Below are 18631 nucleotides of genomic sequence, written 5' to 3' on the forward strand. Positions count from 1 at the left end.
ACAGACACGTGATAGAAGTGTGACCTGAAAGTGACCACGTGACAAATGCCACGCCCATTTTTCCTACCGAGGCAACTGCCTCACTGCCTCATGCCTAGCTACGCTACTGCAGTATGCTATGTGATATGTAGTCAAGACGATTAGAACTGATCTACAGTCAACCTCACATTTAGCGACATCTGAAAGGGCATAATATTTAGGTCGTTATTTGCGATGTGTCGTTGAACCCAATGTACACGTTTACGCACAGTAAATGCCTTGTAGAGGCTTACTAACAGGTTGGACATTTATTTTAGTTTAATATATCAACTCGCGAGCAATCTAGTTTTCATTTATGGGTTTAAAGTACTGTTCAATGCGCTGTTGCTTTTGGTTTTTGAAGTATTGGTCCACCATATAAAGACAATTTTTCTCCCGTAGCGCTGGCTGCGACAGGAATTGTTAGGCGTTCCTTAGAATGTTTTCCTCCTCGGCACTTTTCACCTTTGAATGCGAGGGTTCTATCAGGCATGAGTTTCCAAAATAGCGCAGTTTCATCTGCATTAAAGATGTTGTCATCAGAGAATTCTTGTCGAATCAATTCCAGCTGATTTTGCACCCAATCAGCTGCAGCATTTTTGTCAGCTGATTGACTTTCGCCGTGCATTTTCTTTGATGCTATCGCATTCCTCTTCTTCCAGCGATCCACCCAATTGAGATCGAGGCAATTTTCGTCAAACGACTCGTAAGCAGCAACTTCTCTTCTTTTCAGCTCTTTTCCTATTGCGGTTGCCTTCGTTAGAATCTCCAGACAAGTTATCGGAGTTTCTGGACAATTGGCCCTAATTCGACGAAACCACTCAAGCAGAGCAGCGTCGATCTGAGAATATCTCGATAACTTTTGAACTCTTAGCACCTAGGCTCGTTCCGCTGGCAACTGCTTCTTCTATTCGACGCCTGTCTTTGATGATGCCAGCTAAAGTACCGTGAGGGACGTCGTACTTCTTTTCCAACGCATTCCGTGACACGCCGGAGTCGAGTTCGGCCAAAATCGCGTATTTTTCTGAGAATGACAGCCGTTTTCGCTTTCTGGAAGCCATGCTCAAGACACGTGATCGGCGCATGCGTTACAAAATTTACATTGATCGGTATAAACGAGGAAATTAGTACTACACTGGACAGTTTAGACAGGTCGGTAAATGCAATTTGTCACTATATCCGCTGTCGCTAAACCCGAGGTAGGAAGACATATTTTGTACTACCTTCTTGATAGGGTAAAACGTTTCGGTCGTTAATACCGATGTGTCGCTAAACCCAATGTCGCTAAATGTAAGGTTGACTGTATTCATTTCCTAACAAACCCCGTAGACAATCCGGGAAGACGAAGGCGGGGAGAGACTGGTTCGAGTGTATGTTGACGCGGGAAAGTACAGTGAATGAATTGGATCATGGAGTCTGGGGTGCATACCTCAATTGCAATGGCCTATGCCTTACTGGAAAAAAGAAAAAGAAAATGTAGCCACGCCCCCATATATTGACAAAGCTTTTCTCGCTTTGTAGACTGGCTGTACAAAAATTGAGAGTTCTCCTACGTAGACAAAATGCAACAGTTTTCGTTATACAATTTTAGAAAAGATTTACCTTTGTTTTAAACCCTTTCTAGCAGTTTAGTATTACGTAACCACACGCCCACGCCCACAACCTTGGGTAATCTCCACATACAGGGTACAATTCAACTCCGTCAAAGCAATTCGGAAATTTAGTAAAACGACGTTCATGCCTGTGCAAGTTCATCAAATTATGTCAAACAAATCTACATCTTTTATTTAGAAACAAATTTGCGTCAAAGCAAACTTGCGTAGGCGTTGTCCCTAATTCTGTATAACCAAGCTCAGTTATTTGCAGGATTGAATTTGACCTAACTAAATAAAGCGTAATTACTGGTACAACTAAATTAAAAATTTGAGTCTACGATCTAGAGTTACCATTATTGCCAGTGGAGGTGTGTTGCAAAGGTTACCTACGTTATATATCTCTGTACAATCAATTGACTGCAACTTAACATAGTCAATTAAGTTTATGCAAAATTGCTCAATCACTTACAGGAATATGTGAGATAGAACATTTGCTAGCTACAGAATTGCAAAGGCAATAATACAGTACGTAACACGTCAATCCAGAAGCATGAAGTGAAGTCTCTCCTGCTAAAGAGTACAAAGTATAGGTTTGTCTCTAAATTACAGAAATCATCGTCTCCAAGATCTTCTCTCTTCTTTCCCTCCCACCTCCTCCTCCTCCTCCTCTTCACGATTTTGTACCTTTTCCTCCTTCTTCGCTGCTGCTTCAGCATTAGGTTTCTGCAACATCAAACACAAGTGTATAGTCTAATCATAGTAGTAACGTATTAAGAGATACATTTCTCCATTACTCTATAGTAACATTGCAGATAACTTAAATGTTGCAAATAACTAAACACCTAGCAGGATATTCTCCCTAGATTCGTACCCAGTCTAGCCTTGAAGTTCCAGACCGTCTCCCAAAAGAAATGGGAGACGGTCTGGATCAACTTCTGATCAAACCGAGTTCGGAAGTAGGCGTCGTTACTTAAGTGAAATGAAGGGTTGTAACAGTCAAAAACACCTCTTTAGATAATAGCGCTATGCCACTTGATGTGACAATACAAGATAGATTACTACATTTTAGAGGTGTGTTCAAACAAGGTGGGTGGTAATCAACTGCCATAGCAGCAAATCTGCAGCGGTCCGCTGTTCCGGATACATTGAATCAATTTCGAGAGCCTTGGGTGCTGTTTCAAAGGCACAGTCCAGTGCAGTTTTACATCATGAAAGACGCACGTTCATGCAATCAATTACCAACTGTCTTTACACGCAATTGTGAACTCCTTTGCCAGAAGCTGTGCATGTCATTACAGAACTCTCGACGTTCATTGGCCGCCACTTTAGTGGTGGCAGCTTGCTGATTGGCTGACTCAGATCACTTCCAAAGATCAGAAGTTGATCCAGACCGTCTCCCATTCTTTTGGGAGATGGTCTGGAACTTCGAGGCTATACCCAGTCCTCCTCCTTGCGCGCGCTCCACGTGTTTTGGCACATGCTTTTTGTTCCACTTGCCATGAGAAGGACTGGTAACATATTATGTCACGTGAAGGACTAGTTCTTCACGTGGTAGGTTTTCAGTGTGTTGATTGGTCAAAACTGCAACGCCAGACAACAAAATGTTGTTACAAAGGCACGCGTAGAATCCTATTAGAATGAATTGAGTAGCAATTACCTTGACAATTAGAGGATTATTAGCAATAGTTGTTGTCACGCAAGGTGCAAGGTCATTAGTGTCTCTGCTGTGAACATCATGACAATGACGTCTTCTCCAGCCAGAATTGACAGAGATGTCTCTAGCTGCTCAGTACCAAGTGAATGGTAGCCAATAGACGACAGGGGTGCGTACAAGGTGCATTCGCTACCCCTAGATAGTGAAGGTACAATGTTCATGAAGCAAGGTTTTTGCTTGTTGCAACGAAAGTGATCTACTTTGTAACTCTAATTTCTGAACAGTCCCTAGAAAGAGCGTAAAGCTTTGTGTTTTTGTGTTGGCTGACGACGTTTAGCGTAGTACTCTCATGAGACTAATTACTCAACGCCATATTATCAGTGCATGTGGCAACAATTTACAGGATTGGTTTCTAATTAAACTAATGAAATAAATGGTCACATGATATAATATGTTACCAGTCCTTCTCCTGGCAAGTGGAACAAAAAGCATGTGACAAAACACGTGGAGCGCGTGCGAGGAGGAGGACTGGGTACCAGTCTATATTCTCCCTACAGTCCAAAGAAAGTCTAGCAAGCATTTGCTCAAAGACAAACAATGAAACAAAATGTTTCCATGCAATCAAACATGCCTTGCAATGTATCTGTTACAACTGCAACTAACGCACTCAATACACCCCAAAGCCAAGGCTTGCAGCTTAGCACACAATCCAACGTCTAGAATATTCTAGAATGAATCCCCCAAAATATCCCGTATATATCCGGGATCCTTAGCTAACCACTATCCCCTCAACTAAAATAGATTACGATGTCCAGCTACCATATTTGTCAGGTGGCTGAACCTTGCGACACGGCTGCTCCTGTGCACGATGGGTTCTGATGGTTCTGAATCCGATTCACTGTCAGAAGAAGTAAGTGATGTAGCGTCATTTCTTGCAACAACACCTCGAACCCTAGATTTAGTCTAAACCGGAGGTACAGCTGTAGTAACAGCAGTAGCTCTCTCCTCTTTCTCCTGAATACCCGTGTGATATGACTGCAACTGATTGATATGGACCTTCCTACTGTTTGAACCAATCATCACCATATAGTATCTTCTCCCAAGACCCTACTAATTTGACCAATCTCCAGCATCCTGTCCTGCAATTTGCCATCTAATATCCTTGGGTGGGAGGAAGCAACAAGTCAAAGTGACAACAGAGATCTCTATTTAATAACAGTCTTGCTGGTGAATTCCTTGTCATTGTATGAATAGTGTTCCGATAAACCGCCACAAAATTTGTAACAACTTCATCAAGAGTAACTCTCGGAATGGTCATTCTTTTTCGAACGGTCTGCTTAAATGATTGTACAAACCGTTCGACTTGGCTATTGCTCTTCGGGTGATAGGGCGGAGACAACATGTGTAATATGCCCTGTTGTTTGCAAAACCATTTAATTCTGCAGAAACAAAAAGCTCTCTGAGACATGAGATAATCCGACAAGCTGATGCAGATTCGACTGACATTTGACGTACTTCAAGCCACTTAGAATGGGCGTCAACTACTAGAAGCCACATTTTGTTTGGAATGGTCCCACAATGTCTACATGTAGTCTAATCCATGAATGGTCTAGGAATTCCCATGGATGACGTGGCACTGTTGGTGGAGAGCACTGATGTAAGGCACAAGGTTTACAATGCATTTCTTTGATGTCCTTGTCTAGTCCTGGCCACCAAATGTAGTGCCGGGCCATGGCCCTCATTCAGTCTGCACCAACATGGGCATGGTGCAACTGTTTCAAAAGCTGCAATCTGATGGCACTTAGGACAACACTACGTTCCAAACACTACTGAGAGACCTTCCCTTTCAATTTGGGAGTAGTTCCTTTGAGCTGGAGGTAAACATTTAGATGCGTACACTATGGGTCTTTCTTTACAGTTTTCCATGACGTGATAAAGACATGCACCCAACCCCTTCTCACTCACATCCCACAATAATCCCAATGGGAAGCTAGGATCATACGCTGCCAAAATTGGTAACGTAACTAGTGACTGTTGAGTCTTTCAAATGCTGCTTGCTCGTTGAAAGACCAGGCTCAAGGACTGTCTTTAGCAAGTGATTAAGCGGAGAAGTGTATTCAGCCATGTATGAGAAAACTTGATTAAAGTAGTTAATCATTCCTAAGAAGGAGCAAAGCTCAACCTGATTTTGTGAGACATTATTTGCTGAATCACTCTAGTCTTTTCTTCTGAAGCTCAAACACAGCGATGATCGATGACACGACCAAGATATGTAACTGAGTCTTGAAAGAAAACACATTTTTGTTTTCTGACACAAACCAGCTCGCTGAATTATTTCAAGAACATTAGAAAGATTTTGCAAATGTGCTTCTTTAGTTGGCCCAGTAATGATAATGTCATCAAAAGAACATTCCAACTCCATCCAAGTTGGCCAGCACCTTATCCATTACCCGTCGAAATAGGGCTGACACGGAAATGATCCCAAATGGAAGGCGCTTAAACTTAAATAAACCCATATGAGTATTGATGACTAGATAACGTTGAGTGTTGTCATCAATTCTGAGCTGGTTGTAGGCATCAGATAAATCAAGCTTGGAAAACCTCTTTCCATCTGCTAATATACTAAACAAATCAGTTAAATGAGGAATTGGATGTCATATGCCACGAGCAATTGACTTTTCACCCAATGTCTTCAGACATTCGATGCAAACGCCTGACAACCCAACTTCCCTTATCCAGTCCATCCCCATGAGATTGGCTCCAGTGCCATGACAAACATACAACTTTACGGGTACTTTATAGCCCTAATAACTGATAGTGGTGGTAAAAACACCCTTGAACTTCATAAGCCTTCCTGAAGCATTCTGCAAATGGTCTCTACTCATCTAGAATTTCGGCTCCCTCTCTCATAATGTTTCTTCTACTAATGACATATCAGCCCAGGTGTCTAACCTGAAAGTCACCCATTGTTTCTGAATCTGCACCTCCACCAAAATCTTTTGATGGATCAATTGAACACTTTCAGCTGGGCATGCATCCTTTATTAAAAGACTCAAAGCCTTCACATTCTTCTGATGCAGATTCTGAACATGAAGTCTGTTCTGCCTGCACTACCGTTCTTCTTTGACTCTTCTGGTCACAAGATCTGACCTGATAATTCTTTTGAGCTCTAGCCTCTAATGAACGTGCCTTTCCTACTCCTCCAGTCCACTTGAACAAGCCCATGCCCTTCTGCTGGCTTTCTCAATCTGGACATGCCCACTGGTAGCATGTAGTGTCTCCGCATATCCAGCAACACTGGCTCTCCTTCGATTCTCACGATACAAAAAACCTTTGTAAGACTTCCTTGTGATAACCAACATAAGGGTAGACATTTTTTCAAAACCCGGAATATGCAAAAGTATCTTGTTTTTATTGGATGTTGCCTGCAATAAACGACACGCTCCACACGTACTGTTGGAGGTCAGGAAGAAGCAGTTAAATTCGGTAGAGATCCAATGAGCCGTTCCAGAGATATTCACAAGAGCTGAGGTGGGTTTCATCAGCAGGAAATCATGTCATCTCAAGATAAGTCCGGAAGACAACGACAATCTCACTTTTGAGATCTATGAATTTGGCATGTGTGAGCCAAATTCGGTGGAGATCACACTGGCATTTCTTGGAGATCCTGATTTACAATTTACACACAGACACACAAAATGGACAAATGTTAAGCTCTCCATGTCGTTCGACGTCAACCATAGGGTCAGTTACAGAAATAGCTCCCCTGCCTCTAGAGACAGGGCCTTCATGCGCTACATGGAGGCTTAAGGGCAAGCGCTACAATCCACCTGGAGCTTGGCCAGAGTCATCCAGGAATACTGACTATGGTGCAGCTCTGGGACTGGACACCAAGGCCCACACGTACCTTCTGCTGCATGATGCTTCTACCAAGCCAGCGGTCTTGTCCACCCCAGTCAAAGAGCAGGTAATCATTTATACTCCTGAGTCAAGAAGCAATTGTGTGTAAGTTTCTTGCTTAAGGAAATTATGCCATAGATCGCCATCACTGCAACTTGAACTTATCCCCGGATGTTTCCATTCTCCATATGCACTCTCTAAACAATTGAGCCACACACACACACACACACACACACACACACACACACACACACACACACACACACACACACACACACACACACACACACACACACACACAAATGGCAAGAAAATGGCAAATGGATAGAGCTGCCGTTAACGGTAATGCCACACACACACACCTCCTTTATACATACATACATACATACATACATACATACATACATACATACATACATACATACATACATACATACATACATACATACATACATACATACATACATACATACATACATACATACATACATACATACATACATACATACATACATACATACATACATACATACATACATACATACATACATACATACATACATACATACATACATACATACATACATACATACATACATACATACATACATACATACATATATATATATATATATATATATATATATATAGTATATTTATATATTTATATATTTATATATTTATATATTTATAAATATATATATATATATATATATATACGTATATATATATATATATATATATATATATATATATATATATATACATATATATATATGACTCCGAGATCCCTTTGATGTTGCAGGATTGCTGCAGTAAGACAAGCTGTGACAGACTTGGAGATGTCAAATTCTGGTGAGACCGATGATGGGTTAACGATGCCTAGGCCACCGGAGTGACAAGGCAAAGACAGCAATTCCCTAACATAAAGACCATGATCTTTAAGATCAACGAGTACTGGAATGAGCTTAGCACTAATGGCAGTCTCTAGAGGAAACAAGTTCAGCTGCTGTAAATTGAACAGCTTTCATTGAATACATCTAGTTGCCCTGTATGCCATGAACCAGTGCAGAGTAAGCCACATGAGGTTGAGACTTTACAATCAAAGCGTTAAGACTTTGCAATCAAAGCGTTGAGACTTTGCAATCAAAGCTAGGCGTTAAATTTCTCCTAACCATTTTCAACTTTGCCTTCTTAAAGGAATTGCAGTAATCTGGCTTTCCCAGAGGTGCTTCTAGATAGTTTCTACCAGATTTGGCTACATTAATTCGAGTGTTGGTACATAGCTTCTTGCCTTCTTCAAAGCGTTGTTGTTTGACAACTAACCAGGTTCTGCTTGCATTGGAAAATAACCAAACCTGGGTACCAATTTGATGGTATTACCCTACCATTGTTTGAGATCTGAAAGTGACCCACCTGCTGAAACATTGTCAGCATACCAAACCTGACAACAATTCGAGGATTGAATTTTATCAATCATAGGAGCAGTGGCTAAGGCGTACATGGCCATGGCCAATGGATCACCCTGTGTAGTCCCTTCTTGGGGCAGCAAAACTTTACCACCTACGAATAACTGTGATGGACTTTGATAGGTGTTGGTTAGTATGGGGAAAATTGACGAACAAGTTACAGCAACGTTTTCAGTGTGACTTCCAATTCAGGCTGTTGAATGCATTGGATGAGTCCACGAGAAGAACAGCTGCAGTGTGCCTATTGGCAAAGCTGAGTTCATTGTGTGGACTGTGGCTTCACATCCAGCTTCTCGACCTGCACACAGTCGAGTTGTTCCAGTTGCTGCTAAGACATCAGGTTTTATTACTGTCAAGATAGATTATCTGACTATCCTTCTAACTGTCTCACATACACCGATCGAACAAACACCAGGATTCTTGTCAAGAAGAATCAAATGACAATCAACAAAAGCATCTATAGACTTGGGATCAACGATCTCTGTAGATATTCTGCATGTAAATGCTCCCAGTGCATTGCACAATGTTGAAGACTATGGGATGTACTAGACATCCGGGGTTTGTAGGTTAATATAGAGGTCAGTCATAGTTGTGCCGGTAATAAAGCAAGTTGCATCTAACAGTGCTGAGGTTCTACAGTTGGCGCTGCCAGAAAGGCATGGCGGAGGAGAAAGCCCCATTTGGCGTACAAGGAATTCGACATGTTGTGTAAGTCTATCGGGTTGTTTAGAGAATCTGAAGGTGAGGACGACCTTCGGCGGTTTGAGAGCTGGAAAAAAGAATAGGTTTGTTTTTCTTGTAACTCTGGTTCATCAGATGTCTGAGTGAAGAAACGAGGCTTCGCCTGGAGAATACATTGCTTCCTAGGCAAGTGGAAGAATTCACAGTAGACGAGCTCACCGATCACATACAAGCCTTCTTTAGGAGAAAGTTAATGTAATGGTAGAACAAGTTCACCGTCGTGAACAACAAACTGGAGAGACAGTTCAGGAGTACATGGCAGCATTTAAACAGATAGCTGGGAATTGCCTGATTTGACCATCCAAGTATGCTAGTTGGTTGAGAGATATATTTACTGTAGGTCTGTGTAACAATGCAATGCTGCAAAATTCTTATGAGAAGGAAATCTGCTTAGCCAGATGATGGACCAAGTCTTGACGTATGCTAGACCGTTGGAAGGGGCTCAAAACAGTGTGGTGGCAACACGCGATAGCAATGAAGTGCCCACACAGCATCTGGCATCTGCAAAAGTAGTCTCAAGAATTAACCACTTGAACAGCTAAGAGGTCACCACTTGAACAGCTAAGAGGTCACAGGATAGGAGAGTAAGAAAACAAACATGCTTTATTTGTGAAAACAAAGACCACTATGGAAGTACTTGCCCTTTGAAGCAATTTTAGATACTTACTAGTTGCCAAAGCTGTAGAAAGTATGGCCACATAGCGAATGGATGTCTCAAGCAAAGCAACCGTTTAGGTCAGAAGAGATTGGTGAAGCAGAGCAGATAGAGCCGACTGCAACAGGCTCAGAAATGGAATCGGAATCGTCTCCATAAATGGTAGACTCGGTGTGCAAAGAGAATTGTGAGGCAGGGGAACTGCATTGCATGGGCAAGAAATTGCTAGTAAACTTGGAAATTGAGAGAAAAGAGGTGCAATTTAGAGTTGATACAAGAGCAGATGTATCACTGATTGATGAATCTACATGAGAAAAACTAGGCAAACCAGCAATATCAACTGCTACTGAAAGATTGAGAAACGCGTCAGGCAAGTTGATGGAGTTTAGCAGCACTTTTTTAAAAGTTGCAATTCCGAAACAGCACCATGGATGCAATGTTTTATGTCAAGCAAGGAAGAGGGTGAAATTTACTTGGCATGGATTGGTTAAAGAAGATGGGATTACTGAATGCTTGTGCTAAAGTTTTGAGGTCATTGAATAGTGAATGCCAACCTTCAGTATTGCTATTAGAAGGAACGAAACTCACTGAACTAGAAGTGCTGCAGCAATATTCGGAAGTTTTCCAGAATGACCTTGCAAATGTGATATTACTGTGGGAGTTCAATTACAACCAGGTGCAAGACTCAAGATTTTTCCTCCCCGTAGACCACCTATTCATTTGCGTTAGACAACTGATTCAGAATTGCAGCGGCTTGTAGAAAGTGGAGTGTTGGAACCTGTAGAGACTGCAATGTGTGCATTTCCAATAGTAAACATTATCAAGCCATCAGGTGCTGTAAGAATATGCGGAGACTTCAAACCGCTCAATCAATTTCTACTGATTGACCAACAACCTGTTCCATTGGCAACAGATTTATTTCGTACTCTTAGAAAATTTACGAAGATAGACTTATCGAATGCATATCACCAGCTGTGCCTGGATAAATAAAGTAAAAAATATTTAGTAGTCAACACACAAGGGTCTTTGAGCGTGTTCACACCAACATCTGGACTAACTATGATTAGGCTAACTACGATTAGGCCAACATTAGCGCAAGCATGTTCACACCACTAACTATAAGTAGTAAGTCATGTGGGCATGTGAGTCTAATTAGCCTCAACATTTTTCGTCCGTCATATTGGGTAAAAATTCGCGTGAATGGTCGTGACAAATCCATTGCTTTAGGTTTTGAAAAGGGAAATATTTAGTTTGCTTTCTCTGGCAGCTCCTTCAGGGACAGCAGAAAGTTGTCACATGTACAGGCACGTACATAGTATACATCTATCTGCGCTTCCGTATACGTCGCCATGTTGTTGCTGCGTTTGTATGTTTAAACATATGACACCACATCAAAAACATCGGCGGCATGCTCTTCTTGTATACTACCTTACGTGCCAAAGTCACTAATGCCACTAATGGCGTTAGGATGGCATTACGGTAATCATGATTAGGACCGATGTGAACACGCTCTTTATAAGTATCTTCAACTATCATTTGGTATTAGTTTAGCTCCAGCACTGTTCCAAAGAGTCACGACTAACGTAGTGTGGGTGGATTAAGAAAGGTTGCAAAATTTGCTGATGACATAGCTTTAACGTTGACAACAATCAAGACCACATTCAGAATGTGTCGGCAGTGCTACAGCGACTGAAACAGCATGGCCTTTGAGCAAACAAAAACAACTGTACATTCTTTCAACCTTCCATCAAATACTTGGGTCATGTAATTGACAGTAACAGAGTTAAAGCATCTGACAGTAAACTCAAGACTGTCCAAGCTATACCAACTCCTTAGATCAAGCAGAACTTCGATCCTTCTTAGGTTTTGCAAACTAATTTTGCAAGTTTTTCCCAATAACGGCTGACTTGACTGCCCCACTCAAAATCTCCTGCAAAAATATTCCTTGGGTCTGGCCTTCACAAGCCAATCTAGCATTTGAACAGCTAAAGAAAAAGCTCACATCATTGCCAGTTGTCACTAACTATGATGAGAAACTTCCAGTTGGCGTATCATGTGATGCCAGTAACAAGGGTATTGGGGCATGTTTATTTCACTTCGGCCAAGATGAAAAAGAACGTGTGATGCATAACTAATGCTGAAATAAACTATTCACACATGAAAAGAAGGATTGTCTATAGTATTTGCAGTTCAGAAATTTCATCATTTTCTATTAGAAAGAAAATTTGTGCTGAGAACAGATCACCAGCCCTTACTAACCATTTTCAATGCAACAAAGGTCACACCACCAACCAGGACCAGTAGCCGGTTGACTCGATGGGCCTTACAGTTGTCCCAGTATGATTATCAGATAGAATACAAAGTCAAGTGACCATGGCAACGCTAATGCTTTGTCTGCCTACCAACAACAACCGATGGTACCTTTGGTGAAAGCAACAAGCGAGAGGATGAGGCAGAAAAGTTTGTTGCTGATCTTGAAATGCACTTTATCAAAGAGGGACCCATATGTTATCACCAGTTGCAGAGATACACTTCACGTGATCCCATTCTACAACAAGTTATACATTACATTGACAAAGGCTGGCCCTCACAACCGAAAATCCAGAATTGAGACCGTTTGCCACGTCCAAGCACAAACTGTCAGTAGTAGATGGAGGTATTCTGAAGCACAATGAGGAAGTGCGTATGGTAGTTCCAGAGGCAATCAGAACACAACTTCTTCAGCAACTACATTGTGTGCACGTTGGAGTCAACAGATTCAACTAGCACGGAGATATATTTGGTTGCCAAACATAAATGCTGATATTGACAGGATTACGAGATGTCGTGAAACCTGCACCTTATATGGAAACAAACATCTTGTTGTTCCTCTTCATCAGTGGGAATTTCCTCACCAGCCTCGGTCTCGACTTCACATAGACTTTGCTGGGCCTTTCATGGGTTTCATATGGTTGATAGTAGTGGATGCTCATTCAAAGTGGCCAAAGTTGTCAAACTTCATGTAGGTTCCACTTCAACAAGACAGACAATAGGATCACTTCGGAAGATATTTTTTAGGTTCGGAATCCTTCAGCAAATCATTACAGACAACAGATCACAGTTTACGACTGACGAGTTCAAAACATTTTGCGACCAACAGGGAATTCTTCACTCTCAAACTCCTGCTTATCACCCTCGCAGTAATGGGCAGGCAGAACGTTTTGTTCACTCGTTTAAAAGAGGCTTCAAGAAAGGAATGGAGGAGCCAGGAGCTCAGCTAGATGTTGTGGTAGATGCATTCCTAGCAACATATCGCAACACTTCTCATCATACAACGGGAGAATACAAAAAGACCACAATAGAAAAGCCCCATAAGCCTTTAATGGTTGGAGATGCAGTGCTAGTGAGACAACTGAACAGTCGAGGGAAGGAAATTTGGAGACCAGCTGCAATAATATCGGTATGGGAGTGTGATATTATGAAGTTTCATTTGCTGACAGTGGAATGCGAAAGAAGGTACACATGAATCAGCTGCTTCATCGATCAGAAAACAAGCTGAAGGACCCTGTAAGAAGAAACGCAACAGAAGCAACATCTCAGCAGTACTCAGACACTGACAGGGTTCTCGCTATAGCATGGCAGCGTGGCACTGTGCTACGCTCCAGCAAGAGTGCACCACACTCAGAAACGGTAGCTAGGATTCCAAAATCTAAGGAATGTTTCAGAATTCCATACTACTGAAACACAATACTAAAGGTGACAATAGCCACAAAAATCCAGGCTCTTGCAAAGTAACACGGGATGATAGCCTCGCTCCAGATGTACAGTATGCACAAGTTTTGGTTGCAGTCCCAGATGAATTGCCTCTGATTCTAGTCCCGGATGCTCTTCCCATGACCTGAAAAGCAAGCCTCTTGTCCAGGAAGTGTACACCTAGAATCTACTCTAGACTAGTCATGGCTTCACATGAAGCAACAACAGTGGTCCACGTCAATCAACGTCTGACTAAACAAATTTTCTGTAGTTCGTCTATGAAAATTGCACATGCGCAATCGATGAACATCGCTAAGAAGGGCTTACTGGCGATCGAAGTTGATTTCCTTGCCAGGGCACTTGAACATACGCTACGCAATAGCTACAACGTTAAGTCTACCTCACTTGAGATCGGCTCGAGTGAGCATGTCCGTGCGTCGTGGACCCGCTCATCCCACCACACTCCCAAAAATCTCTAGTGTAGAACCCTGCACTGATGACAACCAGATCAGACAGACGCCCCAATTCATGAGGAACTACTGATGCTCCCTATTCAAGAGGAACCACCGCAATTACGTAGGAGCAGCAGAGAGAATAAAGGTAGACCATCGAACAGATTTGGTAACTGGTGTTAACATTATACAGTAGGTTGTGACTGGTGTTGACATTATAGAGTAGGTTGTTAATTGCAGACATCTGGGGTTTGCGAGTTAATATAAAGGTTAGTCACAGCGCGTGTTCACACCAACTACCTATGATTAGGCTAACTATGATTAGGCCAACATTAGAGCAAGCGCGTTCACACTGCTAACTATGATTAGTAAGTCATGTGGTCACGCAAGTCTAATTAGCCTCGACAGTTTTCATCCGTCATATCTGGCAAGAATTTGCGTAAATTGTCTTAATGAATGCATTGCTTTAGGTTTTGAAGAGGGAAACATTTAGTTTGCTTTCTCTGGCAGCTCCTTCAGAAACGGCAGGAAGTTGTCACATGTACAGGCACGCACGTTGTATACATCTGCATGCGCTTCCGTATACGTCGCTACATTGTTGCTGTGTTTGTACTTTTGAACATACAACATCACATCAGAAACATGGGCGGCATGCTCTTCTTGTATATCACCTCACGTGCCAAAGTCACATGCAATCACTAACGCCACTAACTAATGCGGTTGTAATACTACTCTCTAAGGCGTTCAAATGGCGTTACACTAATCATGATTAGGCCCAGTGTGAACAAGCTCATAGTTGTGCTGGTAATAAAGCAAGTTGCATCTAACTGTGTCTGAGGTGCTAAAAAGAGTATTTGTGAAAACCGGAGGAACCAGTGGCTCCAGTTGTATGGAGGGCCATGTTGTGAACCAGCGTTCTGTATACACAGTCAAAGTTACATGAGCAGAACTCTCGTTGCCTAGTGCTTCATCAGAGTGGTAATGGAGATGGTGTTTCTCTTTCAGAACTTGGCAAACCATTTTCTGAGACGCGGTTGACACATGATCATCAAGGTGGAAACGTATCATTTTCCTAATTCAATAGACATCGTGCGGCGTCGACGTTCCCTCTTTTCATGGCTTGAGCAAACTGATGTGGCAAAGACTTAAAATGACCCTGTCGGTAACTCAAATGCCTATGAAAGTGCCCTTGCAGAGATTTGGCTTCCGTCAGTAAACCTGCAATGTTTCCACTCTTCCAGTCAGAAAGACGCCATGACAAGCAAGAGTTGCGATCCTTTAGCTTTAAATTTCTATGAGGCCAACAGCAGGTATGGCATGACCATTGTTTGCCTTGATAGCTACAGATGTAATAACAGCATTCTCCGTGTAAGCCTGAAACAAATCGCTATGTTCCAAGACAAACTGTTGGCCAGCCCCGTAAGGCATAGAAAATAAATTTTTTACTAATTGATTGACATTTGCTTAGTAATTCTTATAATAATTATTATCCGTCCTCAATTATATAATTTGCTGTCATTTCAATTTCACTGTTGTTTTAATTTTGCCTTTTGAGCTGTTTTTCTGTCAGACTATCAAGCAGATTTCTCATTACACTCCAGCTTACCTACAGTAGAGAACGTGCTTTTGCTTCAGTGATTGTTTACTCTTGTTTTTAAATCCAAAGAGAAGCATTCAGAATGCCATCGACAGTGTCCTACAGAGGACGTTCCTATTATCACATCCGGTCTGCTCACATTCTTTTGTTGCTGATTGGTAGAAAGTTACAATACCGGATAAAAATAGGAACATCCTCTGTTACAATAGCAGATGAAAAAAGGGAACATCCTCTGTAGCAAACGTTAAATGGCGTACTCTGAATGCTTTACTACAGATTTTAAAAGAACAAAGATCAACAATTACTCAAGCAAATGCACATTCTCTAGGTAAGCTATAGTAATGGGGAATTCTTCTTGAAAGACTGACGGAAAAACAGCTCTAATGACACCATTTTACTTTAGAGAGGAACCACTGATGCCAAAAGGCAGATCTTTATAATATCTTCGCATTCACATTCTGCATTCCAAATGCATTTGATTCATTTGCAGTGGGAGGAGCTTACTCCACTAAGAAGCAGAGAGTGGACATGTGGGCGTTGCACATCACAGAAACATCGCTCGCAAAGATACAGAGTAACTCATATACCAATCGATTTGTCCTCATGATATCTACTTATACAAGTTAAGTTCCTTTTGTTGGACTTGCCATTCATTGACATCATTTGTCCATCAATATAATAATCGCACGGAGATGATACGGGTGTGCAGGAGCAAAATCAGGAGTAATCTCACTATTCACGTAAAAAGTTCCAAATGAAGCTGGACCCCTCAAGAAGGGACTCAGATCCAGATTAATCCCAAAACTAATCAATTGTCACTATCAAAGTAATACCACCCCACCAAATTTCATCAAAATCCATCAACATGTATTTTTTAGCAATCCTGCTCACAAACAAATAAGGAAACCAACAAACCAATGCCTATGAAAACATAACCTCCTTGGTATAGAGATAATAATAATAATCCATCTACTCATCCACATAATTACACAGACCGGAGGTGAGTCAAGCTTTTGAGTACGATATTACTAAGCCATTTGACTTTGCATTTCTTATGGCTCATAACTGTAAGTAGTGACTGAAAACAATGTATTTACACTGTTGCTTCCACAGCGATGAGTCTTCTAAAAACCACAATCGAATTGCCAAAGTATTACAAATTTAGACTATATTCTTCTTCTAAGTACGCCTCTTGTAAAATTTGCACAAAAAACTGTTGTTTTATGTGACCATATCGTCCATAACACAACTAAAATAGTCTGCAATCCTCAAAATATCACATACAAGATGTACATGTTGATGTTGGTTACACAATGTTAGGTTCCCATGTAACTGTAGTGTGCCACAAGAGCGATTGATTTTGCATTAGCGGATCCAGACAAGTAGGTTTTATTGTTTATTTCAACTAGATCTGGTAATTTCAACATGAACTACTCTGTTCTGGTAAAAATTCTTTCATGAACGTTGGTGGTTGTGATTGGCAGTTTGTCCACTGTCTGTGGTTGCCATGTATGACCAAAGACAAATGCTGCTCCAAGATTGGACCTCACTAAAGGAATGCACATTCCTGAAGCATGACACATAGTCAGCAGACCAGATGTAAGTCAACCCTTTGAGTATACTACTGGCGATTTCACGTGAAAAGCACAAAGTTCAGCTTCTTATGGCTCATAGCTAAAATTAGATAAATACTACACAAGTACTTAAATGAGATACAACACCAACATAAGACACCAAACTTGGCGATTTGACACTGTCATGCATGCACTTGAGTACATCACGGTTATGCTGCTGGTGACTATTTACCGTACAACCGTAAACTGAAGACAAACTAAGACACTAAAATAAGGCATCACTCCACCGCTAGTACACACAAGAATGGTCCCTAATGTATGACTATAGCTGAGAAATAGTGAGTGAACATCATAAGTTTCACTAATAATAATCTAAGGAAAAGCAAGATACAGGCAACTTAACTTCAGTGTCTCTAACAGCTCCCAATTGCTTACTTCATAGCAACAATGTCATCAAAGTCTAATAAAATCTAACTTCAAAAGCAACTATCATAGTTAGAAAAGAAATGTAAATGTCACACTTACAAACAAACAACAAGCCAAATAAATATACTGTAAAAAGTTAGTGTTAAAACTTCCTGATATATTCACCCTACATATCTTGTTCTCATTAGTATATGTGAGAAAGATTTGACATCCTTGGCGCAGCTAAGCCAAAAACCAATTCCTTTTCTACTTTTCCTGAAAATCTACCATCCCTACTCAGTTTCTGCCAGAGTAGCAATACACCACAACTCAAAAAGCAAACATCAATAACCACCAACAAATCGACAAACTAGGAGCCCTTCTGGTACAGAAGATGGCACCTTGTCACAAACAGTCCTCTGTGCACAAGGCAAAGAACTAGGGCCAGCGCTAAAGGAATGTACACGCCAATCCCTGTAACAGCAGAGTTGCCGGATATGGTAGATATGGTGGAAAATCCATTGCTTCTGACTGGCAAAACTAAAATCAATTTTCTCCTGTTTTCAAACATGCAACTAAAGCCTGGTTTGCAACATGTAAGCAACAAGCTAAGCGGTAACAAGCAGCACGCCGCTCATCAGAAATAAACGGCAACAGCAAAATTGTGAACAAATTGCCATGCAGCAGAAAGCTGCTGGAGATAGAAAAGTTTTCTATCTCTGCGGCAAACTGCTCGCTGCCGCTGAAGTTTGACCAACCGCAGCTTACCATAAAATTAGGTGGTCACGCTTATCCAGGATATTTTTTGCTTGAAGTATAATTTGTATCACAACAGGACA

General features: G+C 41.4%; 1 protein-coding gene across 1 annotated transcript; it reads right to left on the reverse strand.

Annotated features, from left to right (window-relative positions):
* Positions 1 to 352: 352 nt before the first annotated feature.
* Positions 353 to 1079, reverse strand: LOC134189871 (tigger transposable element-derived protein 6-like). The gene is made up of 2 exons (XM_062658265.1): positions 918 to 1079; positions 353 to 859 (listed from the first exon to the last, which is right to left on the reverse strand). The coding sequence occupies exons 1-2, from the start codon at positions 1077 to 1079 to the stop codon at positions 353 to 355; spliced, it is 669 nt and encodes a 222-aa protein (XP_062514249.1).
* Positions 1080 to 18631: the final 17552 nt, after the last annotated feature.

The sequence above is a fragment of the Corticium candelabrum genome, chromosome 14, assembly GCF_963422355.1.
Source record: "Corticium candelabrum chromosome 14, ooCorCand1.1, whole genome shotgun sequence".
Taxonomy (NCBI): Eukaryota; Metazoa; Porifera; class Homoscleromorpha; order Homosclerophorida; family Plakinidae; genus Corticium; species Corticium candelabrum.

Bases quoted from the DNA above. Each gene is read 5' to 3' on its own strand.
- LOC134189871 (XM_062658265.1), bottom strand. From the start codon at position 1,079: ATGGCTTCCAGAAAGCGAAAACGGCTGTCATTCTCAGAAAAATACGCG. The intron at 860-917 runs GTTGCCAGCGGA...AGATATTCTCAG, and splicing joins GGCGTCGAATAGAAGAAGCA to ATCGACGCTGCTCTGCTTGA.